This window comes from Hyaena hyaena, unplaced genomic scaffold, assembly GCF_003009895.1.
Source record: "Hyaena hyaena isolate Hyena2069 unplaced genomic scaffold, ASM300989v1 scaffold_421, whole genome shotgun sequence".
Classification (NCBI taxonomy): domain Eukaryota; kingdom Metazoa; phylum Chordata; class Mammalia; order Carnivora; family Hyaenidae; genus Hyaena; species Hyaena hyaena.
The window spans coordinates 108,109-127,434 of NW_024081057.1; the positions used below are offsets into that span (position 1 = coordinate 108,109).

Below are 19,326 nucleotides of genomic sequence, written 5' to 3' on the forward strand. Positions count from 1 at the left end.
TCGCAGGGCCACCCCGTTTCTGTGACCCTTGCTTCTCTGTATCTCTGTCACCATGCAGATAGACAAGTTCTGAGATGGCCTTCCTCAGGGATGGTCTCTAGTGACCTGCCTGGTGGCCCTGAGTGCCTGGGGTAGGCCACCTCTTTGTTAACCAGAACGAAGGAGGTTGGTATCCCTGGAGATTGATCATTCATTCACTCACTCACTCATTCATCCATTCATTCAATGTTCACTGAGCACGTGCAGTGAGTTACACACTGAGGCTTGACCCTCCATAGTCCCTGTACACAGAGTATATGGATTTGGGGCTCAGATCAAGCCTCTGGACCTCTCTCCTGCAACCACTGAGGGTTTGGGGACGGGTGTGAGCCAGGCTTAAATCCTAATGAGAGAGGTAGAAAGCAAAGAAGGGAACAAACTAGAAAACACGTGCCAATGTAAGTGGCTCAAAGGAAGTCCTCTGTACATGGCAGTGACCCTCACCAGTGCGACTGATAGCAGCTTCAGCTGTCCCACTCGATGGCTCCCTCACACAGTTCATGTGTTCTCTCTTTCTCAGGATGCCTCCTTGAGAGATTGCGTACCACGTCATCTGAGATTCCCCCTTAGTGCTGATGAGCTGACCTGCCCACTCCGCCAGACCTGTGTTAAGAACAGGATTTTATCTGAATTCAGCTCCCCCAGCCCCCACCCCTGGTCCCAGGTGCATCCTTCTGTCCCATCTCAGCCCTTCCCTGCCAGGGTGGGAGATCTGTGTCCCTTGACCGGTGGGTCCTCTGTCTCTGGTCCTCACGGAATGCAACTTTGAGGGTTCAGAGACTCATTTGGAAGCCCTAGTTGTGCGGTGAGGCCTGTGTCAGAGGCCGCCCAGCCTAGAGATTGCGGGGGCGGGTGGGGGGGGGGGAGTGGATGGGCCCTGGAGAGCTCAGTTCTGACTCTGGCTGTAGCTAGAGATAATGCACGTTAAGCACCTGGCTCTGAGCCATGTTTCTGCAGCTCCTGTTTTTAAAGCAGCAACTCCTGGGAGCTTTGGAGGAGGAGGAGAAAGAGAAAGAAGAACAGAAGGCTGTTTCACACCTGGGCTGGGTGGGCCTTGCCAGACCTGCAGAATAGGAAAGGACCAATTTCCCACAATCGAGGATGCCTCTTTCCAGCGACTTTAACCTACTGAGTGATAATGACAGCTACTAACGTTGAAGGCATAGTTTAAACGCTAGCGCTAAATGGCCAGTAAGTCCGTGCCCTGAAGTTGCTTGCAGGCTGTTAGGGGATGGGCCGAGAGAAAACTCCATGACACACTGAGTTAAAGGCTGTTCCAGAAGCCTGGGCAGCAGTTAGGGACCCCCCGGGGACTGTGCCAGGTGGAGGGAGGCTGGCTCTGTAAGACCGGAGGTTGCTCCTGACGCGTTGGGTGATCTGGGCCAGAGGAAGCCCTGAAGCTGACGGCAGCTCCATCAGACATTATGTCTTCCCTCTTTTCCTGCTGCTTTTTAGGTGGCGGAGGCTTTTCTTGGTGATGGCAGGTCCCACGGTAACCGGCTCCTTTTTGGAAGAACATCTTGTGTGCGGACTTCTGTAGCTTTGGTGCTGTGGACAAGCGGGGGTGGTACATTGGTTTTGGGCTGAGGGTCCGTGGGAGCCAAGGGCATCTCAAGGGGCCCCTTAGTGTTTGAGTGGCTGAGCCCAGAGCCTTATGTGGACTCTACCCAAGCCCTGAGGCAAGTGACAGTGTCGAGAGCTCCTGCTCTGGCTGGATGCAGCTGCCTGTGCGTCTGGGCTCCTGTGTCCCTAGAGTGTCCACCAAGGGGCACCGTCCTGGCTCCGTCCCCACTTGCGTGTTTATAGTCACCTGCACTGGGGCCTCATTGGCCGCTTCCGTGAGGCGAGGTGTCACCAGAAGTGATTTCTAAGGCCCTTTCTGGTCGGGCTTTCCCTGCTGAGGTCACCTCAGCCCCTTTTTCTGTCTGAATGATTAAATGTGTTCCTTTCCCTGTGCCCCGTGTGGGCACTTCACACACACCTGAGAGTTGCTCACGGAAACTGCCGGCTCTCCAGTGCGGTGTGTCCTGGGAACACTGGTCATACCTGATATTCTTAGAGCCTGGGCTACGTGCTGGGCACAGTGCTTGGATCTTGTCATGTATTGCCTCGTGACTCTTCCCACCAGGCCTACAAGAGGGGTACTGGTGCTGCCCCGTTGCACAGATAGTGACGCTGAGGTTCGGAGGCGTAAGGAATTTGGCCAAGGTCCCTTAGCCAGTCAGAGAGGTGTGCAGGGGCCCCTACCCTTCCCTGTCCTGCCTCCCACGTGGAAGTGGACGTGTGAGAGGAGGTTCTATTTCCAAATCCTCCCGGCTAAGTTGCTGAGTTAAATACCATTTGCCTTCAAAGCCCATAGAGTCCATCTATGCTGGGAAAATAAGGGGGTGGGTGGGAAACCACCATCAAATTCCCTTCTAGTCATAAAAATGGATGCAATTTATTTTTTCTGGCATTCCAATTACATAGACGTTTGTCGCCAGCTGTTTGCTCTAACAGTGTTCTCTCAGCTGCCGTTTCTCCTCTCACATTTGACATCATTAGTCCACAAGTCTGGCAGGGACTGGGTTGGGGGATCCTTGGCCAGGGATCCTCACAGGTGAGCTCAGAGCCAGCTTTCCCCGGAAGGCAGAACTCGGCCCTCTGATGTTCCCCAGGTGGTCCCACGGTGGGGTAGAGGCTGGTGTTGCTTTCCTCTCTGCCTTCACGCACCCTTCACCCCCCTCCTGTGTCCTTTTCCCCTGTGTCCTTTTCCAAACTGCTCCCCGCCTGACGTGAGTCAGGAGCCTGCTGTCCATGAGTGAAAACTTGGAGTCTCTGGCACAGTAAGAAAGAACCAACCGCCCGTGGTCAGAAGGTCACAGACACGGGAGGACCCCGCTGGGCTCTAACCAAACACCCGTGGGAATGCAGAGACCTTCAGAGACCCCCCGCCCCCACCAGCTCCTCTTTGAGCAAGAGTGTCCCTCTGGAAATGCCTGCAGAGGCTCAGTGACCCTCCATCCACGACGCTGGGGAAAGGGTGTCTGTGTAGGTGGGGGGTCAGGTTGAACCCTACAGTTCTCTTCCGTTCTCTCTGGTGAGCTGTGTCACTTTAAGACATGTAAAAGCGTAACAGGGAGACCCTCAGCAAGACTTTGAAGTAGGCAAAGTGTAGAGCTTTGGGGCCGGAGACCTGGGTTTGAGTCCTGACATGGGCACAGCCTAGCCATGTGACCTTAGGCATGTCACTCAACCTCTCCGATTCCCCATTCCTTCATCTGTAAAGTGAGAACCCACAGGCCTTCCTTGCCACCTTGCTGGAAGGATTAAGCAGGTTCCCATATGAGAAGGGGCTGGCATTTTCTCCGTGAGTGCCAGAAAGGAAATCTCAGGAATTTATAGCAGTAAGGTCACAACTTCATATGGAACCCCAGGAAGGACTGTCTCAGGAATGGGCAGTGCCTGGGCTGGATGAATGGCTGACCAACCAAAAGGCGGATAAGAATGAATAGTTCCGAATGGGGGACCCCTCCCCTCTCCAGTACTTCAGCCCAAACTCCCGGTCCTGCACCCATAAGGTGAATGTGCAGCCGACTCAGAAATTTGCCAGCTTTTCAAGTTCATGGATTCATACCAAAATACGTGGATAATGTTTGGTTGTACACAGGAATAACGCTAATAAACTGCCCCCAATGATCGTGTCGACCATGCGGTGAGTGGCCATTGTCTGCCAGGCACCTTACGTACATTATGTCTGCATCAGGTTACACTAAGCCCACAGGGTAGGACCTCTTTCCCTATTGCACAGGGGGGAAGCCGAGGCCAAGAAGACGGCACTTGCCCAAGGCCACATGGCTAACAAGTGGTGGAGCCGTTTCCAGCCTGTGTCTCTTTGGTTCCAAGCCCCATGCTTTTCAGTTCTGGGGGCCTGCCAGGCCCTCAGGCTCACCCACTGCCCATCGGGGTGGCCAGTGCCCAGCGGCCCCGAGCAAATGCCGGGGGCAGCACCTTGCCCCGAGCAGCAGCTCTTATGTAAGCAGCCGGGTGGCAGCACGTGGAGGCCCTATTTAGCTGCAGGGAGCCGACAGCCCGCCGGGGGTGGCGCTGGGGGTGGCGTGGGGTGGGGTCGGTGGGGGGCGTCCGGGGGGGTCCACCCCCACCCCCGCGCACCCCCAGCGCTGCACCGCCAGCGAGGCTTGACACCGGGTTAAGCCGCCTGGCGGCCTCTGGCTGCAGCTGGGAGCGCGCCTGGTTCCCATTCGGGCCGCTGTGGTTTTGATTAGCTGTTCTGCGAGGCGGGCCTGGTGGCGAGTCCATGGGAGCTTCGCTGGAACAGAGGGTCCCCCGCCCGGCCGCCGCCGCCCCCCCTCCTGGCAGCCCCAGACTCCAGATGTTCCGAGCGCTCGCTGGGAAGGCCTGCTGGCGCCACGGAGGGCAGAGGGCAGGGAAAGCACGCGAGCTGGAAGCCCAAGCACTCAGTCACCGCAGGCCTTGGCAGCCCGCCCGGCCCTCTGCTGGCACATTCCCCAGCTCTCCCCTGGCCATCTGTTCCCAAAAAACCCTTTCAGAGCCTCATCATCACTCAGGATACAACAGCGCGAGCAGCTGGTTTGGAGGCAGAAGGGAAAACCGTGCAAAAGGTCCTTTGTGAGAGAGGAAACTCACTTATGAATAACAGGGCTGGACGCCGTAAAAGTTGGCGGCTGGAATTCTTGTTTCTCAGGCGCCGCCGTTTTCTCCGGACTTTTTATCTCTGGTTTTTATTTTGTTTCCCCTCGTTTTCTTTTTATGTTGTTTTCTTCCTCTTCTTACACTGCTTACGACTTTTCTTCCTCCTCGGAGGTGCCTGAAGACCACCTAATTAGTTCTCCTGGATGCTGCCAGAGTCCTTTCCTTCTCAGAACTGTTAGGATTGGGGACAGTTGGAAGTGACTGTTTTTGTAAAACCTGGGCTGGGGGGGACAGAAGGGAAAGAAGGTGCCTGGGAGGCAGGGCCCGGCCACCAATGCTCAGGTCTTGGATGAGAGGCAGAAAGTCAAACCCAGGCATCAAAGATGCCAGCCATGTCTGTGGGGTGAAGATAATGCAGAGACCCCCGTCGGCTCGTCAGAAAGCACCGTGGAGATGCTTTGGGAGATTGGTGGTGTTCATAAACACCCTTGTGCTTGGGCCCCTCAGCTGATTGCAGTATGACATGAAGCCTTTTTAAAGAACTGGCTGCCTCTGCCAGAGGCTTCTGGGAGATGTGTGCCTGGAATCTGGGCACCTCTTGGGAGCAGTCGCCTGGTGGTCTGTCTGGAGGCCATGGGGTACTGGGGCAGGGCCAGCAGCTGGGACAGCAGCATCCGGGAGGACAGGCGATGGCGGATGAGCCCGCCTTCCTCATACCCTGTGGAGGACGGATGTGGAGCTGAGAGCCAGGTCCCGGGGCTGCCAGGTGGGGGTGGGGAGAGGGATGCCTCCCAAGTGTCGGGGGTGCTGATTTGATATGGGGGGACCCACAGGTCAGGGCCAAGGGATTGGGGTCTCCCCTTTCCTTTCTCAATTCCCTGCACCCCTTTCCCACTGTCGCTCCCCTCCCCCCCCCCGCCCCAGCAGACCCAGAAGCTCCAGAACCCCTCACCACAGCAGTGGAAAAAAGTGTGTTTGTCCCGTGGCTATGCATGGCTGGCTTATTATAAGCCAAGGACTATGGGCATTGGAGGGTGTCTGTGTATCTCATCTACACTGTGCCCAGGCCCCTGCATGCCATTCTTTTGCCCTCCTTTCCTCCCCTCCCAGTTTTAGTTGGAGAGAGGCAGCTCCGGAAGGACCAAATATTTACGTTGATCACAATTTCAGGGCCATTAATCTCGCCGTCTGAAGGGCTCAGAGCGGGCTGAGATCTACCTTCCTTGCTTGGTCTCAGTGGGCAGGTGTCTGGGCCCAGACTCTGAAGCCAGCCTCAGCTCTGCCCTGGGGCTGTGTGACTGGGCGGCCATGTTCAAGCGTCATATCTGGAAGATGCCCAGCCTGCCTGCCGGATCTACTCAGGGAGTGATGCACAAAGTATGCAAAACTTTCGTGAACTCCCTCCTCTCCCCCACGTCCTCTGCCTGAGAAATTGGTTTTTGTGGGGCCAAAGGTGCAGAGGGCCCCAGGGATGGAGGAGTTGACCACTGGCCCCAGGCTCCTGGTTGTAATGTGGAGTCAGCCCAGTGAGCAGAAATTGCTTTCCAGCCCTGAGGCTTCCCTGCTCCCTGCCCGGCCTTGCGCACCTGTACCCAGCACAGCAGAGGGCCCACTCCGAGGGGCGCCTGCAGGCCCCGCTTCCTCGCCTGTCCTTGATCCGGCTCCTCCCTTTATCTGCCCTAGCAGACCAGAAAGCTGGTTCTAGGGGGAAATATCAATCCCTGCCTTCCGTGAGCTCCTAGTAAAAATATTTCTGGAGGGAGAGGTAGGGAGCCATTTCTTCCTTCAGGACCCTCCTGGGCCTATACCCAGAACCCACAGCCACCAGGGACCTGGCCCAGCTGCCAGGCTCCATTGCTTCCCACCGCCCCCAGCAGCTCAGCAAGAAGCCAGCTCTGACTGCCTCACTTGGGACCCTCAGGGGCTCCCCACAGGCCAAGAGTAGAGGCCACACCCCCAGTAGGACACCTGACCCTCCCCCAAGTGACCTGGCTCCAGCCAGCCGGTCACTCCCTGTGTCCCAATTTACACTCTAGCAACAAGGAACTCCTCGCCCAAAGGGGCTATTTTGGGCCTCTGTGCTCATGTTGTTCCTTCTGCCTGGAATGCCCTTCTCCCCTGTCTGGCTGGCTGACTCCTGCTCATTCTGGAAGGCTCAGTTCCTCCTGGAAGCCCTCCCTGACCCCTACCCCAGGCTCCTCCTCAGGGCCTCATAAGCAGAGCCACTCTACTTGCCCTTACCACAGGGGTGTGTATAGTCTAATTCAGGAGAGTGTCCTAAGCTAGGCTGTGAAGTAACGACATAAGATGTTCTATTATGTGATATACCGGAACTCATGTTATATCGTTACATTATATTTTTAGCTGGTATGTTACACGATATATTAGGTGATATTATAACTCCCACACTAAACGACATATGGTATACAGTGTTTGTTTGGTGCCTGCTTCTCTAGCCAGACTGGGTGCCCTTTCATTTTTGTGTCCCGGATTCTGGTGCATAGGAAGCCCCCAAGTAATGGACACCATTCCTTCAACTAATATCCACACAGCTGGGGCTGAGTATTCCTAGGCTGAAGGCAGATATTCTAGGGCAGAGACTTGAGGGAAGGATAAACTAGGGGCTTCAGAACACAACCAGGGAAATGCCCCTGTGTTCCCTCAGGCCCCTATTTGGGGAGTTTGTTTCCTTGTTCCCCTGAATCAGTGAGGAAGGCTTTGCATTTCAGATCACAGATCCCCCCTCAAGCAGCAGCTTAAACTAAGTAGAAGTTCCTGTTTCTCAGGAAAGCTGAAAGGAGGCAGCTGCTTCCTGGGCTCCAAGGCTTCTTTCTGTCTTCGCCTCATGGCTACATAGTGACTGCCACAGCACTGGGTACTTTATCCTCATGTTACATCCAAAGGCAGGATAGCGGCTTTGCTGGAAAGAACATTCTTCCTCATCAGTCATCCTGGCCAGACATCCCCTACCTTCCCTAGAAGAAGGGGTGCTCCCCCCAAAAGTGAGAAAGACATCAGGATCTCTCAGCTGGGACTGCAGCAGGTTTAAGCAGCTACGTGACTCACCCTTTGAGTCTGGCAGTAAAAGGCCCAGGGCCGGGAGATGTGGGTCTGAGTGTCAGCCCGACCACTCATGGGCTTTGTGACCTCAGCAACTTGCCTTCTCCAAGCTCTGCTCCTCCTAAAACATGGATGGAAATGGCCAGAGGTGAGCAGGCTCCAAGGAAACAATGGCTGAGAAAGGGCGTTGTCATCTGGAAATGCTGCGTAGTCAGAGAGGTCTCCCTGTCCATCAGGACACTGGGCAGAGAGGCCCCCAGGGTTCCCTTCCCACCCAATGATTTAGAGAATGGATAGCAGACGGGGCTGCCCACAGAAGACTTGACTCCATCGCCATGCAGAGAACACCTGTCTGTCCTGCACGCACATGCACGCACGGGCATCCTGGTGGGTGTCTGGCCCCCTACATGGTAGGTTGAGTTCCTGTCCAGGTGGGCAGCGGTGTTGCTGAGAATCACCCCGCCCAGTCCATGACAGTGATGTCCTCCTGCCCCCACGGCCCCACCAGCATGCACACATGAGACATGGGTGGGTGGCCAGCATGCTTATTGGCAAAGGTTGACCCACTTTCACCCACCCACCCCCTTAGCATATACACACAGTGATTCTTACTTGCTCAGTCTCTTGAGTTAACCAGGGCAGAAAAGGTAGAAGCAAGCATGAAGCTCCTGCACATTTATTTAAGAATAAATGCTTTGAAGTGTTCACGATGCGTCGGGCATTGTTCTGGGCACAGGGTCACATTGGAGAACAAAACAAAGTCCCCACCCCTTGGAGTGAAAGGCTAAATGACACAAGGGTCATGCATAAAAGCTCACGTGGGAGCCCTAGAGGGACCTTCTTCAGAGTGCACTACCCTTAATCTGCGCACTGTCTGACAAGCTTGACTCCCCGGTGTCTCCTATCAGAGCAGCTGAACAGAAATAACCCATTGAAGTGGTGGACCAGCTCCTGGAGCAGGTGCAGTGACAGCGCCCGGGGTCACAGCCAGAGGCCTGATGGTGTGGGAAGAAACAGAAAAACAAAAAGCTGTGCCAGAGGCTCTGAGCCATTTGGTGTCCGAGTAAAGGGCCCCCAAAGGCTCGAGGACCCGTGGAGGTCCCTTCTCTGGCCCAATGTTTCTGGGCTTGACCTTGGGTTGTCAAGAGGAAGCTAAAGTACATCCAGTAACATCGGACTGAGAATGCAGGGAAGTGGCTCAATTATTAGGAAAGGACCTGTCCAAGCTGTTCTGGCACAGAAAACACGGGGCTTCCTTTCTCTAGGGAAGTCTGCTTCTGTGCAAGGGCTGGTTCTAGGATGTCAGGGCGGGGAGGACAGGGCTCCATGTCTGTTTCACTCTTTGCAGCCTCCACAGTGCCCTCAAAGGGAGCCCAGCATGGTCTAAACACTCCGTAGATGTTTGCTGGAAGAACGGAAGAAGGGAAGTCATAGGAAAGGAAGGGTTTCCAGTTCTTCCCCCGTATCTAATAGGCGCTCCTCTGTCCAGTACTGGGTGGGACCCTGGCAGTCTGAGGTGGAGATACAGTCCTGCCTTGAGGAGCTAACGGGCCAATGGCAGGGACACACAGACACACACATGTGAGCTCTGGCACGTGGCTGCCTAATGCTGAGTGCTTTGCGTGGCCGCCACTGTGTTCTCGGGTCCTCCCCACAGCCTCCTGCAGTAGATTACTATTATTACCACTTTATAGGTGAAGAAACTGAGGTACAGAGAGGTTAAGGAACTTGCCCAAGGTCACACAGCTGGTGGAATGAGGAAGTCAGCATTCACACAGAGGCTGTGTGATACTGTGGCTGGCACATTCAGCCACCACGCTGCATTGCCTGCCAGTAAGTGTGCGAGTGCACATGCACGTGGGTAAAAGAATCATTTCTCTTCCAGCCTTGGCCTTTCCCTCATGTGGCTGGGAGCTACTTCTGTGGTGTCACTGATGGACAGGGTGGCAGTGAGCAAGGAGCCCTGATCAAAGATGTCCCCCACTTGCTCAGATCCCACCGTGCCTCCAGAATCTAGCTACGAGGGGCCAGGAATGATGCGAAGGGGGAGGGGGATGTTTTTTTCTCACCTTAAAACTCATTTGCACACTGTTTTTGTGGAAGTCGTTTGACTGTTTGGGCTCTCCAGGGGCTGCACGACCACACATTATTGCCCTGCTGGTCCTGAAATGTCCGCAGCTCGACTCCTCCCTGGGGGTCTCCTGGAGATGCATCATGATCTTTGCGAAGGCGTGCTGGCCAGCATGTGGACATGGATTGGCTCGTCTGCCTGGCTCCCCGTCTCCCCTGCTGTCAGTTGCAGTAAGGATCAGAGAGGGAGGCACTGAGAGATGTGGAGGGTGATGGCAAGCAATCCCTGGGATCTGTCGGCTTTGTGGTTAGGGGGATGTGTGTGCGTGTATAGCACGTGCAGGGGTGGGGGCTGGGGATGAGGGGCATAGGCCAGGGCCCCCGGTCAGCTGCCGGGGAGCAGGGCCTTCCTCACCTGGCCGGGGCACCTGTCCGCCCAGCTGTCTGCTCCCCCCTCCAGCCTTAGTGCCTCCCCTGGCTCTGGGGCAAGGTCACGGGCTCCTTGAGCTCCTGGGGTCTGGAAGAGCAGTGTGTAGCTGAGTGGAATTGGCTGGACAACATCACAGAATGGGAAGCAGACGGGGAGCTGCGGCAGCTGGGCCTCAGGCCTCTCTCGGGCCAGCTTGACCCTCATGGTGCCCTGTGCTCTGGGTGGGGTGGGGCGGGGGCCAAGAAAGACAGATAGGCTGACGGACGGGGAGATACAAACACGGGAGAGGCCAAGAGAGAGTTGGCACGGAGACACACAGGCGAAGCGTGGAGAAAGAAACGGAGAGACTGGCAGCCAGAGAGAGCGGCCTGTAGCCCAAGAAGGCGTCGGCATGGCGGGGGCCTTGGGTCTCCTGGGCCCTCCCCTGCAGGCGCGCTGGGCCCCTTATGGTTCTGGCTGTGGCTCCGGGAATGCCAGGCCTCCCACGGCCAGCCACCTTTCCCTTAGGCTCAAGGGACAAAGACAGATTTTCTTAGAACCAAGGAAGGTGGCGGCTGGGTGGATGGCTTGGGGATGCACCAGTCCCGCTTGTCAGTGAAGAAGTTGAGAGGTCAGGGGGCTGCCTCGCTCTGCCGCATCTTAGCAGCATGACCCAGAGAGCCGGGAAACTGCACCAGCCTCTGTTTCCTCATCTACAAAATGGGAGCAGCAATGGCCACCTCCCAGAGAGCATGTATGACAGCACGTGCAAAGGAGCGCCACCCTCAGTAAATGGTGGCTCTGGGCACCGATTCGCTCACTTCTGGCCTTAGTCCTGGGAGGACAGTGGTGGACAGGACGACGTGGCCCCTTCCTTCCCTCAGGAGCCAGCGATGATTCGTGGCACGGAGGGATTTGGGAGTCCATATATGGTGCTTGGGGAGTGCAGAGGAGATGCGCATTTTTCTCAGCCTGCAGTGGGGGTGAGGGGACTGGACTTGAGTTAGCCTCGCTTGTCCTGGACTGGGGACACAGCAGGGACCCAGCCATAAAACGCTGCCCTCCTGGAGTTGATGGTTCCGCCGGCGGGAGTGACTCCGAGTCAGGCTTCAGGACACCGTGGGGTGTGTGGACAGTGCTCTCGGGGTGCTTGCCCAGCATACCCAGACCCGGTTCTGCTGCTGGCATCTTAGCACAGGAGGGGCCTCCAGGGTTACCAGCTCTCATCCTCAATGTCGTCTGATGCGGCGATCCCTTCTTCCTGGTGGGCAAGTCCTTCCCTATGTCACTGACTGACTGAGCTTTGAATGTCTCCCCAGGCCTCAGTTAATGGGGAGCTTAGACTGCCGGACCCACACATGCTTCCTGCCTGGGAGCCTGGGGTCCAGAGGACAGGGGAGCATCATAGCTGCACAGGCAGCTGTCTGCACACCGTAGCCCAGAGCCCCTGGCCACCTCAGCCGCCCCTCCAGAGAGGCACGAACACAAGGGGGACTGGGCGAATCGACAGCACGTACCAGCAGCCATGGTTTTCAGCCTCCCCCTGGAGTTAACATCGTCAGCTGCCCCAGGGCAGGGACTCTGACCCCGTGCCTGTCACAGAGCTGGCACCCAGTAGGGACTCAGTACATCTTTGTTGGGTACATGAATTCTCCCAATTCACGGTCCCCAGGAGGCTTCTTTTGGCCCGCAAGGGGCTCTGGCCCTAACTCTGCAAATCGTAGATGGCTGGGACCTCAGAGGGCCCTCCCAGCCGGGACACAGTGGGATCCTTGATTCACACCATGTTCCCGCCCTCAGAAAATAGCAGCCAACTCCAACTGCTCATAAATTTCCTGCCTGTCACCCCTGGCGCCCAGGCCAGGCGGGGCGGGAGGCGCTGGGGGTGGGCTGGTCCCTACCTGCTTCCAGTTCCCTGGGAAGTTGGGAGGCCAGAAGCCCAGGCCTGTGCTTGTGCCCAGAATAACCTCAGCACAGCCTGGCCCGTGGAGATGTGAAAACACATCTGCCCAGTGCAGAGCTGTACAGGCTAGAGTGTTGGAGAAAACACAAACACCAGCTGTTTACACAACATAACTACTTCCATAAACTACTATATAGGTGCCAAGCGTACTTAAATAATAAAAATTTAAAAATATAAGTAAGCAAATAAACACCCAGACAAACAAAAAAATGCTATATGGGTATGTCTAAGCATTAGAAAACTATATGGAACATTAGTTGCCCAATACTATCAGTGGTTTGCTCCCAGTGGGAAGATGGAGGTGGTGGAGATATTTTTTTCTTCTGTTCACTCTTCTGTATTTTCTAGCTCTTCTATAATTAACATGTCCTACCTGGGTAATTTTTTTAAAACTTAACTGCTTTACTGAGATCATATATAGCTCACCTGTTTAAAGTGTCCACTTCAGGGGCACATGGGTGGCTCAGTTGGTTAGGCGTCTGACTCTTGGTGTCGGCTCAGGTCGTGATCTCACAGTTCGTGAGTTTGAGCCCCACATAGGGCTCTGCGCTGATGGTATGGAGCCTGCTCAGGATTCTCTCTGTTTCCCTCTCTCTCTGCCTCTCCTCTGGTTTGTGTGCATGCTTGCGGGCTCTCTCTCTCTCTCTCAAAATAAATACATAAACGTAACAACAAATTACTTAAAAAAATAGTGTCCACTTCAGTGGTTTTTAGCATTTTCACACCTATGTGCAGCCACTACTGCAGTCAATTTTAGAATGTTTGTATCAGGCAAGAAAGATACCCTATATGCATTAGCTATTACTTCCGAGCCCGCGCTCCTCCCTGGCCCCCAGTCCTAGGGAACCGCTAGTCTGGACAGTTTCTGGACAATTTCCCCATTCTGGATAGTTCATGTAAATTGAATCCTGTGACTTGTGGTCTTTTGGGACTGGCTTCTTTCACGGCCTGGCTTCTTTGGCGTACTCTTCTCAGGGCCCATCCATGTCCTGGTGTGTGTTAGTGCTTCATTTCTTTTAGTGGCTGAATAATATTCCATTGCATGGATGTACCACACTTTGGTTATCCATTCATGAGGTGATGGATGTGACTTAGGTGATTTTAGAAGTTGTGTTTATTAAAAAAAAAAAATTGAAAGCAAATTGGTCAAGATGGCAGTTGGTTCAGTGTGAACTTCTGGTTACTTATTTTGAGACATTTCAGCCTGTGATGCCATTTTATGTTTTTAAACACCCGTTAGTCAAACCGAGGACCCAGCTCTTTGCAGGAACGTGAGCCAGCACCTTCCAGTGCTCCCACCGGGTGCCAGGCCCTGCTGGGGGGGCCACGGCTCCATTGTCTCATTGATTCTGGGCAACTGGAAGGTGGTGAACACACTATTACTGTGTTCACTATAAAGATGAGGAAACTGAGGCATGGAGAGATTAACTCTCCTGCCCAGGGCCCCAGGGCCTGCTGACTTTGGAGCCAAGGTGAACCCCAGTGTTCTGCATTTGGAACCAAACACAAGACCCCCTTCCCAACCCACACATGGGTGTACTTAAAAGTGAAAGAAGAAATAATACCTCATAGTGTGGCTCTTGAAAAATACTCCTCCCATGCCCTCTCTGCTTGTCTTTTGTATTTTTGTTTTAAAAAAAACATCTGAAACCTGACTGTTCTTTTTAGGACAAACTAATACAAAAAAAAAAAAAGATAGGGGTTTCAGTTCCATTGGATGTCTTTTTCTGCATGGGAAGGCTATATCCAAATTGCTAAAAATATAAAAGAATGTATAATTTAAAAATAGTGAAAAATGGTTAAGTAGGTAACGTGGCCTGAAAATGAATTTAAAAGGCAAAATACTTTAGAAGGCAGACACAGTCATTTTTTAAATATTTTTTTTTTTAAATTTATTTCTAGGAGAGAGAGAGAGAGAGACAGCATGAGCAGGGGAGGGTCAGAGAGAGAGGGAGACACAGACTCCAAAACAGGCTCCAGGCTCTGAGCTGGCAGTCAGCACAGAGCCCGACACGGGGCTCGAACCCATGAACCACGAGATCATGACCTAAGCGAAAGTCGGACGCTTAGCCAACTAAGCCACCCAGGCGCCCCAGACACAGTCATTTTTAAATGCCCCTAAGATGGTAAAATTGCCCTGCAGTACACAGAAATGATCAAGAGAGGAAACCAACCCACCTAAAGCCAGGGACAGACTTGATAAGCAGAGGACATATAATCAGAAATAAAAAACTGGAAGTAAACAAAAGCAAAAAGGATGCAAAATTGTTCCAGGATTCACAATAATCACCCCAAGTTTCCCTAGAGCATAGGCATATTTTTAAAACTGCTGAGTTACGTTTGAAACAGGAAACATACTCCATGGTATATGAAAGCTATGGTGAATAAAATGCCTGTGCCTGGAATATTTATTCGCTTGTTCAACAAATATTTATCGAAATGCTAGCGTGTGTCCAGACTGTTCTAGGCCCTCGGGCTACATCAGCGAACAAAACAGACCATGTCCCTGTCCTCACGGAGCTGACGTTCTGTTCACAAATGCTCTTCTGACCACAAATGAACAGGTTAAAAAGATGATTTTCAAATGTAATAGACTCAGCCACTTTGCCGCACTGACCAAATCACCTCCATCAGACTCAGCACATCAGACCCCCAGACAGGGACCTGGGAGGCCATCTTGTCTAGTCATGTTCAAAGTTTATTTTTGCCACAGGACCTGTTTAAAGGGCATCGTCTATGGTAAGGGGAGGGGATGTAGGGGACTTCTGCGAGCAGTGATCCAAGAGCCTTTCCCAGCTATACCCAGAGCCATGGCCCAAAGAGGAAACACCACCTATAAAAGGCCAGAACTGGATGGGATTCAAGAGGTCCTCTCAAGCTGTGCTTCTCATATGGGATGACATAGGATGTTACCACCAGTTTCACGAGAAGGGGGCTGTGGTATGTTTGCCAAAGTAGGGGACTTCCACCTCGAATTTGTAATTACGTGCCTGTAATTAATACGCATACACCCTGCCCCTTCTGAAGGGACATGCATGGGTTTGTCTCCTAACCATCAGCCATAGCTGATCTACAGAAGAAATCTGACTGAGCCTGGGCCAACCGGCTGCCTCCACTGGGACATTTGAGTTGGGGTGCTGAGAGACTGGGTCAGCCGGTAAGGCAGGAAAGAAGCAGACACTTGGAAGTGGCTGAGTGCCGCTTCTGGGAGGTGCCCAGAGGGAAGGGCCACAGATTGACTCAGGGTGCAGTTGTGATCACAGGATCATAGGAGTCAGAAAACAATGAGTAAATAAGCCGTGTAAATTTCTTCATTGCAGGAATTTTCAGCGCCTTTAATATGCTAATATATGTAGTGACTTTCCAAGATGGGACCAAGGTCTAAAGTGTTTCCCAGACTCCCAGGTGGGATAGCCTCACCTGGCTGATGTCCCTACCCTTTGAGGGGAGTGCAGATCCATGTATTCCGTACTTGTATGTTCTGAACAAGTGAAGGAATTAGGCACAGAGAGGGTAGGGGAGTTCCCCAAGGACACAAAGCTGGTTAATCCCAGAGGAGGCCCTGGCACCCAAGGCCTCCTGGTGTTCTTCCTGCTACGCCCCATTCGACATAAGACTTCCACGTATGGATGATACATGTGCTGGGATTCCTGTACTGAGGTGGGTGGTGGGAACACGGGGCCAGTGGAGACACCAGGGAAAGGGTGGGAGCAAGCATTGAAGGTCAGGCTTTGGCCAGAAGAACCAGGCTCCTTCACTCTTGGGTGGTAGTCATGGCCTCCGCAGGGCCCGAGACACAATACCGGGCTTGGGGCCGGGCCCCGGCGCCACGACCGAGTAGCCAGTGGGACAGCTCCGGCCTGCCCGCCCAGCCAGCTTTCCGCGCCTTCTCCCAGACCACAGGCCCGCTGGACAGAGAGGAACTCTGGGCCCTTCTCCGCAGGGCCCGCCCAGGCAGCCAGCGCCCGGCTGACGCGGGCTGTAAATCACCCCGTGGACCACAGACCCTGTGCCATCCCCACGGGTTTCCTTTCCGTCTCTTAATCCTCCTCCTCAGGCTCAGTTAACAAGAAGCAGATTCCTGCTGGGGCCAGCCACGCACCGCACCCGGGGGCTCAGAGGGTGCGAGCTGGGACTCTCCACGTCGAGGGGCTCCCTCTTCTTCCCCTTCTCCCTTCTCAGCCTCTGTTGGGGGGGCACGCCCCCTCCAGGCCCAGCTCCTCGGACCCACTTCCAGCCTTACCCCCGCCTCGCATCCTGGCCGCCGGCCAAGCCCAGCGCCCCAGGCCTGTGAGGCTCACCGGGGCCTGTGGTTGGCAGGCCCTCCAGGCTGCGGTTTGGCTCCATCCTGGCTCCCCAAGCCTCCGGTTCAGCAGAAGCAGCTTCTCTGTGGTAGAATAAACATTGTCGATCTGGATTCAGATCCTGGTGCCGCCAGCCCCCAGTACCTCCTCTCGACCAGCAATGGCACGCCTCTGGGATGAGGATGTGGAGAAAGCCCCCCTGGCACAGTGGGGGTGCCTGACAGATGTTCTGCTTCAGACACGAGTGCTTAGCTGTTTGTTCAGGGCTGTCGCAAGAATCCCAGAGAAGCGGGGTCTGGAGCTGCTTTAGTCGGAGTGCGCTGGGCCAGGTTAAGGCACTGCCGTTCCTCTTGGGCCTCTGTTGCTTGGAGGCCTCGGAGACCGTCCCTCCCCCGCAGTTCTGACCATGCCCCCCCAAACCTGAAGTCCCAGCAGCCCCTATGACCTTTCCCTGTCTCTTGTCCCTTTCTGGAAGCAAGTCACACCCTGTGGTCAGTTTTCTCATGAGCAACACCAAGTTCAGCTGCCGGAGTGAAGATTCCAAAGGTCAGGGCTGCGCGGCACTTAAAGATGTTGCGACCTAGTGGTTTTCAAACTATGCTCCGGAGCACCCTGGGTTCCCAGAGAAGTCCCAGGCCTCCCGTTGGAGGGAACACACCCTGCGACCCCCTCTCCCTGTGTCCTTCCTACCCTGCTGCTCCAAACCCACCAGACCATGTTTATCTGTTTTCTGTGTTAGGGTTTCGCGGGTTAGACTCCATTTCTGCTGCTTATAAGACATTTGAAGATTATTGACCTGCTCTGGCTGTGGCATGAGAACACCGAGGCCCAGAGGGGTTAGGTGACTTGTCTCAGGTCACCCAGCTGGCGGGGTGGATGGGCAGCACCTAGAGGAGGCCCCTGGACTCCTGGTATAGTGCTCTTGTCTGAGCAGCGTAGGGAAAAGGGGCTGCGGGTGGCCATTCCCACGGGGGGCAGGCCTGGCTCACATGCCTCCGAGGTGTGACCTGAGGGACTGTTTTATCAGCACCAGGTGTTCCTGAGCCCCCCTCTAGCCCCTGCAGCCCTGCCCATGTCCCCAAACCGGCCAAGTCAGCAATGGCTCTGAAATGCAGAGTGAGGAGTAAAGGGACAGTGTGGGCTCTGGCAGCAGCTAGTCCCGGGTCCCGAGGCCGGCTCCATCACTTACTGTGCCCCTCAGGACAGGGTCCCCTGCCTGGGCCACAGGAGTCCCTCCTGGGGCAGCAGCCAGCAAGGATCAAGGGAGAGCCGGTGCTGGGGTGCCAGCAGCAAGGATCAGCTGGCCTTTAGGAAACAGGATGAGGAGGGTTGAGTTTTTCTGACGGTTGGTGGTTTCTTTCAGGAGTGACTGGCCCTGGGCTAGACCAAGGATGCTGCTGTGGGCCCTCGCTCTGTCCAAGCCTGAGGAGAAGGTGAGCTCTCCAAGCCCGGCCTTGTCTTCTCCAGGATGCCGCCAGACGCTCAGGCCACTGCCTCTCAGGGTGGGGCAGGGGCACACCCGCCTCCCTCCCGCCTTCCTGTCCCCGCTCAGCCACTCTGGTGACTGCGCACTTTGCCCTCCGCCTGGTGGAGAGGGGACAGCAATGCCTCCCTCTTGCCCTGAGCCCGAGGCCCCTGTCTGGCTGCAAAAATTCATTGCCAAAGATTCCACAAAGACACTGAAGAAATTGTGGTGACAAAGCCCCACGGTGAAAAGCCACACCATTGCTCTAGAACTTTTGTTCCTCCTGCTGCCTGAGTTCCACCTCAAGCCAAAGACGAGTCAGTAATTCCACCGGAAACTCACGGAAGGGATGGACATTTGGTGACCATTGGAAGCGCTCTACCCTCTGACCTGGGACTCTCTACGCTGGGTCCCGAGCTGGCTGGGTACAAGATAATCCTTCTGGGGGCTGTGAGAGGGGGCTGGGGGTGCTTGTATGGACTGGGATGTGAGATCCTGGCCCTCTTCTCCCCTTCCCACTGGCTGCCTAGGCCTCTGACCCTGATTGTCAGTGTTCCGGGTCCAGGCTTCTTGAGCCCTGAGCATCATGGCAAGGGACTAAGGGGGAAAAGAAGCCATATTGACCCCACTCCAGGATCTTGCCCCCCAAGGTGACCAGCCTAAAGGGTCTTTGCTGCCCAGCCAGCCCAGCCAGCCACTCCTTGCCCATGGCCCACCCTCCTGGCTGGGAAAACAAGATGGCGCCCTACATGAAGGCCAGTATTCTGTTCCCGGTTATGCAGGGGTTGGGCAGAGGAAAGGAAGGGACCAGGGGAATGGGCCAGTAAGGTGGTAAGGGGCATGTTCAAAGCCAAGGCCTATTCCTTCCTTGTGCTCAGAGGCCAAAGCTGTTCACATCTGTGCTCAACCATCTGCTTCAAATTGAAGTAAAAGCCCAAACATGTAAAGAAAACACTTGCTCGTGTTAAATGGACTCTGTGGGTGACCAGGACTTTGGCTGGTCAGTTACGGGGGAGTTGTGTGGGGAGAGGAGAGGCTGGTGTCAGCCTAGAGGTTGAGCGTGTGTGTGTGTGTGTGTGTGTGTGCGCGTGCGCCTGTAGGGGCCCCTCACCATTACCTCAAACCTGGACTAGTAACCAGGAGGCCTGGTCAGAAACATGTGAGGAGCTCTCTCCACTTCATACCTCACTTAATCCATTTCACGAGTTTATGAAGTGGGATCTGTCATTTTAATCCCATTTTACAGATGAAGAAGTAAGGCCCCAAGGAGACAGTGATGGAGCTGCCCCTCCAGTCAGGGTGGTCTCATGCCAAATCCTGTGCTCTTACCTCCCTTCCCACCCCATTGTCCAGTCTGGACCCA

General features: G+C 54.7%; 1 protein-coding gene across 1 annotated transcript in view; it reads left to right on the top strand.

Annotated features, from left to right (window-relative positions):
• Window positions 1-18,891, top strand: part of ATOH8 (atonal bHLH transcription factor 8) — a 30,761-nt gene extending 11,870 nt beyond the window's left edge. Inside the window, exon 3 of the mRNA XM_039252643.1 lies at window positions 17,862-18,891. Within this exon, the coding sequence (XP_039108574.1) occupies window positions 17,862-17,867 (6 nt within the window). The 3' untranslated portion in view covers window positions 17,868-18,891. The remainder of the gene's footprint in view (window positions 1-17,861) is intronic.
• The last annotated feature ends 435 nt before the right edge of the window (window positions 18,892-19,326 follow it).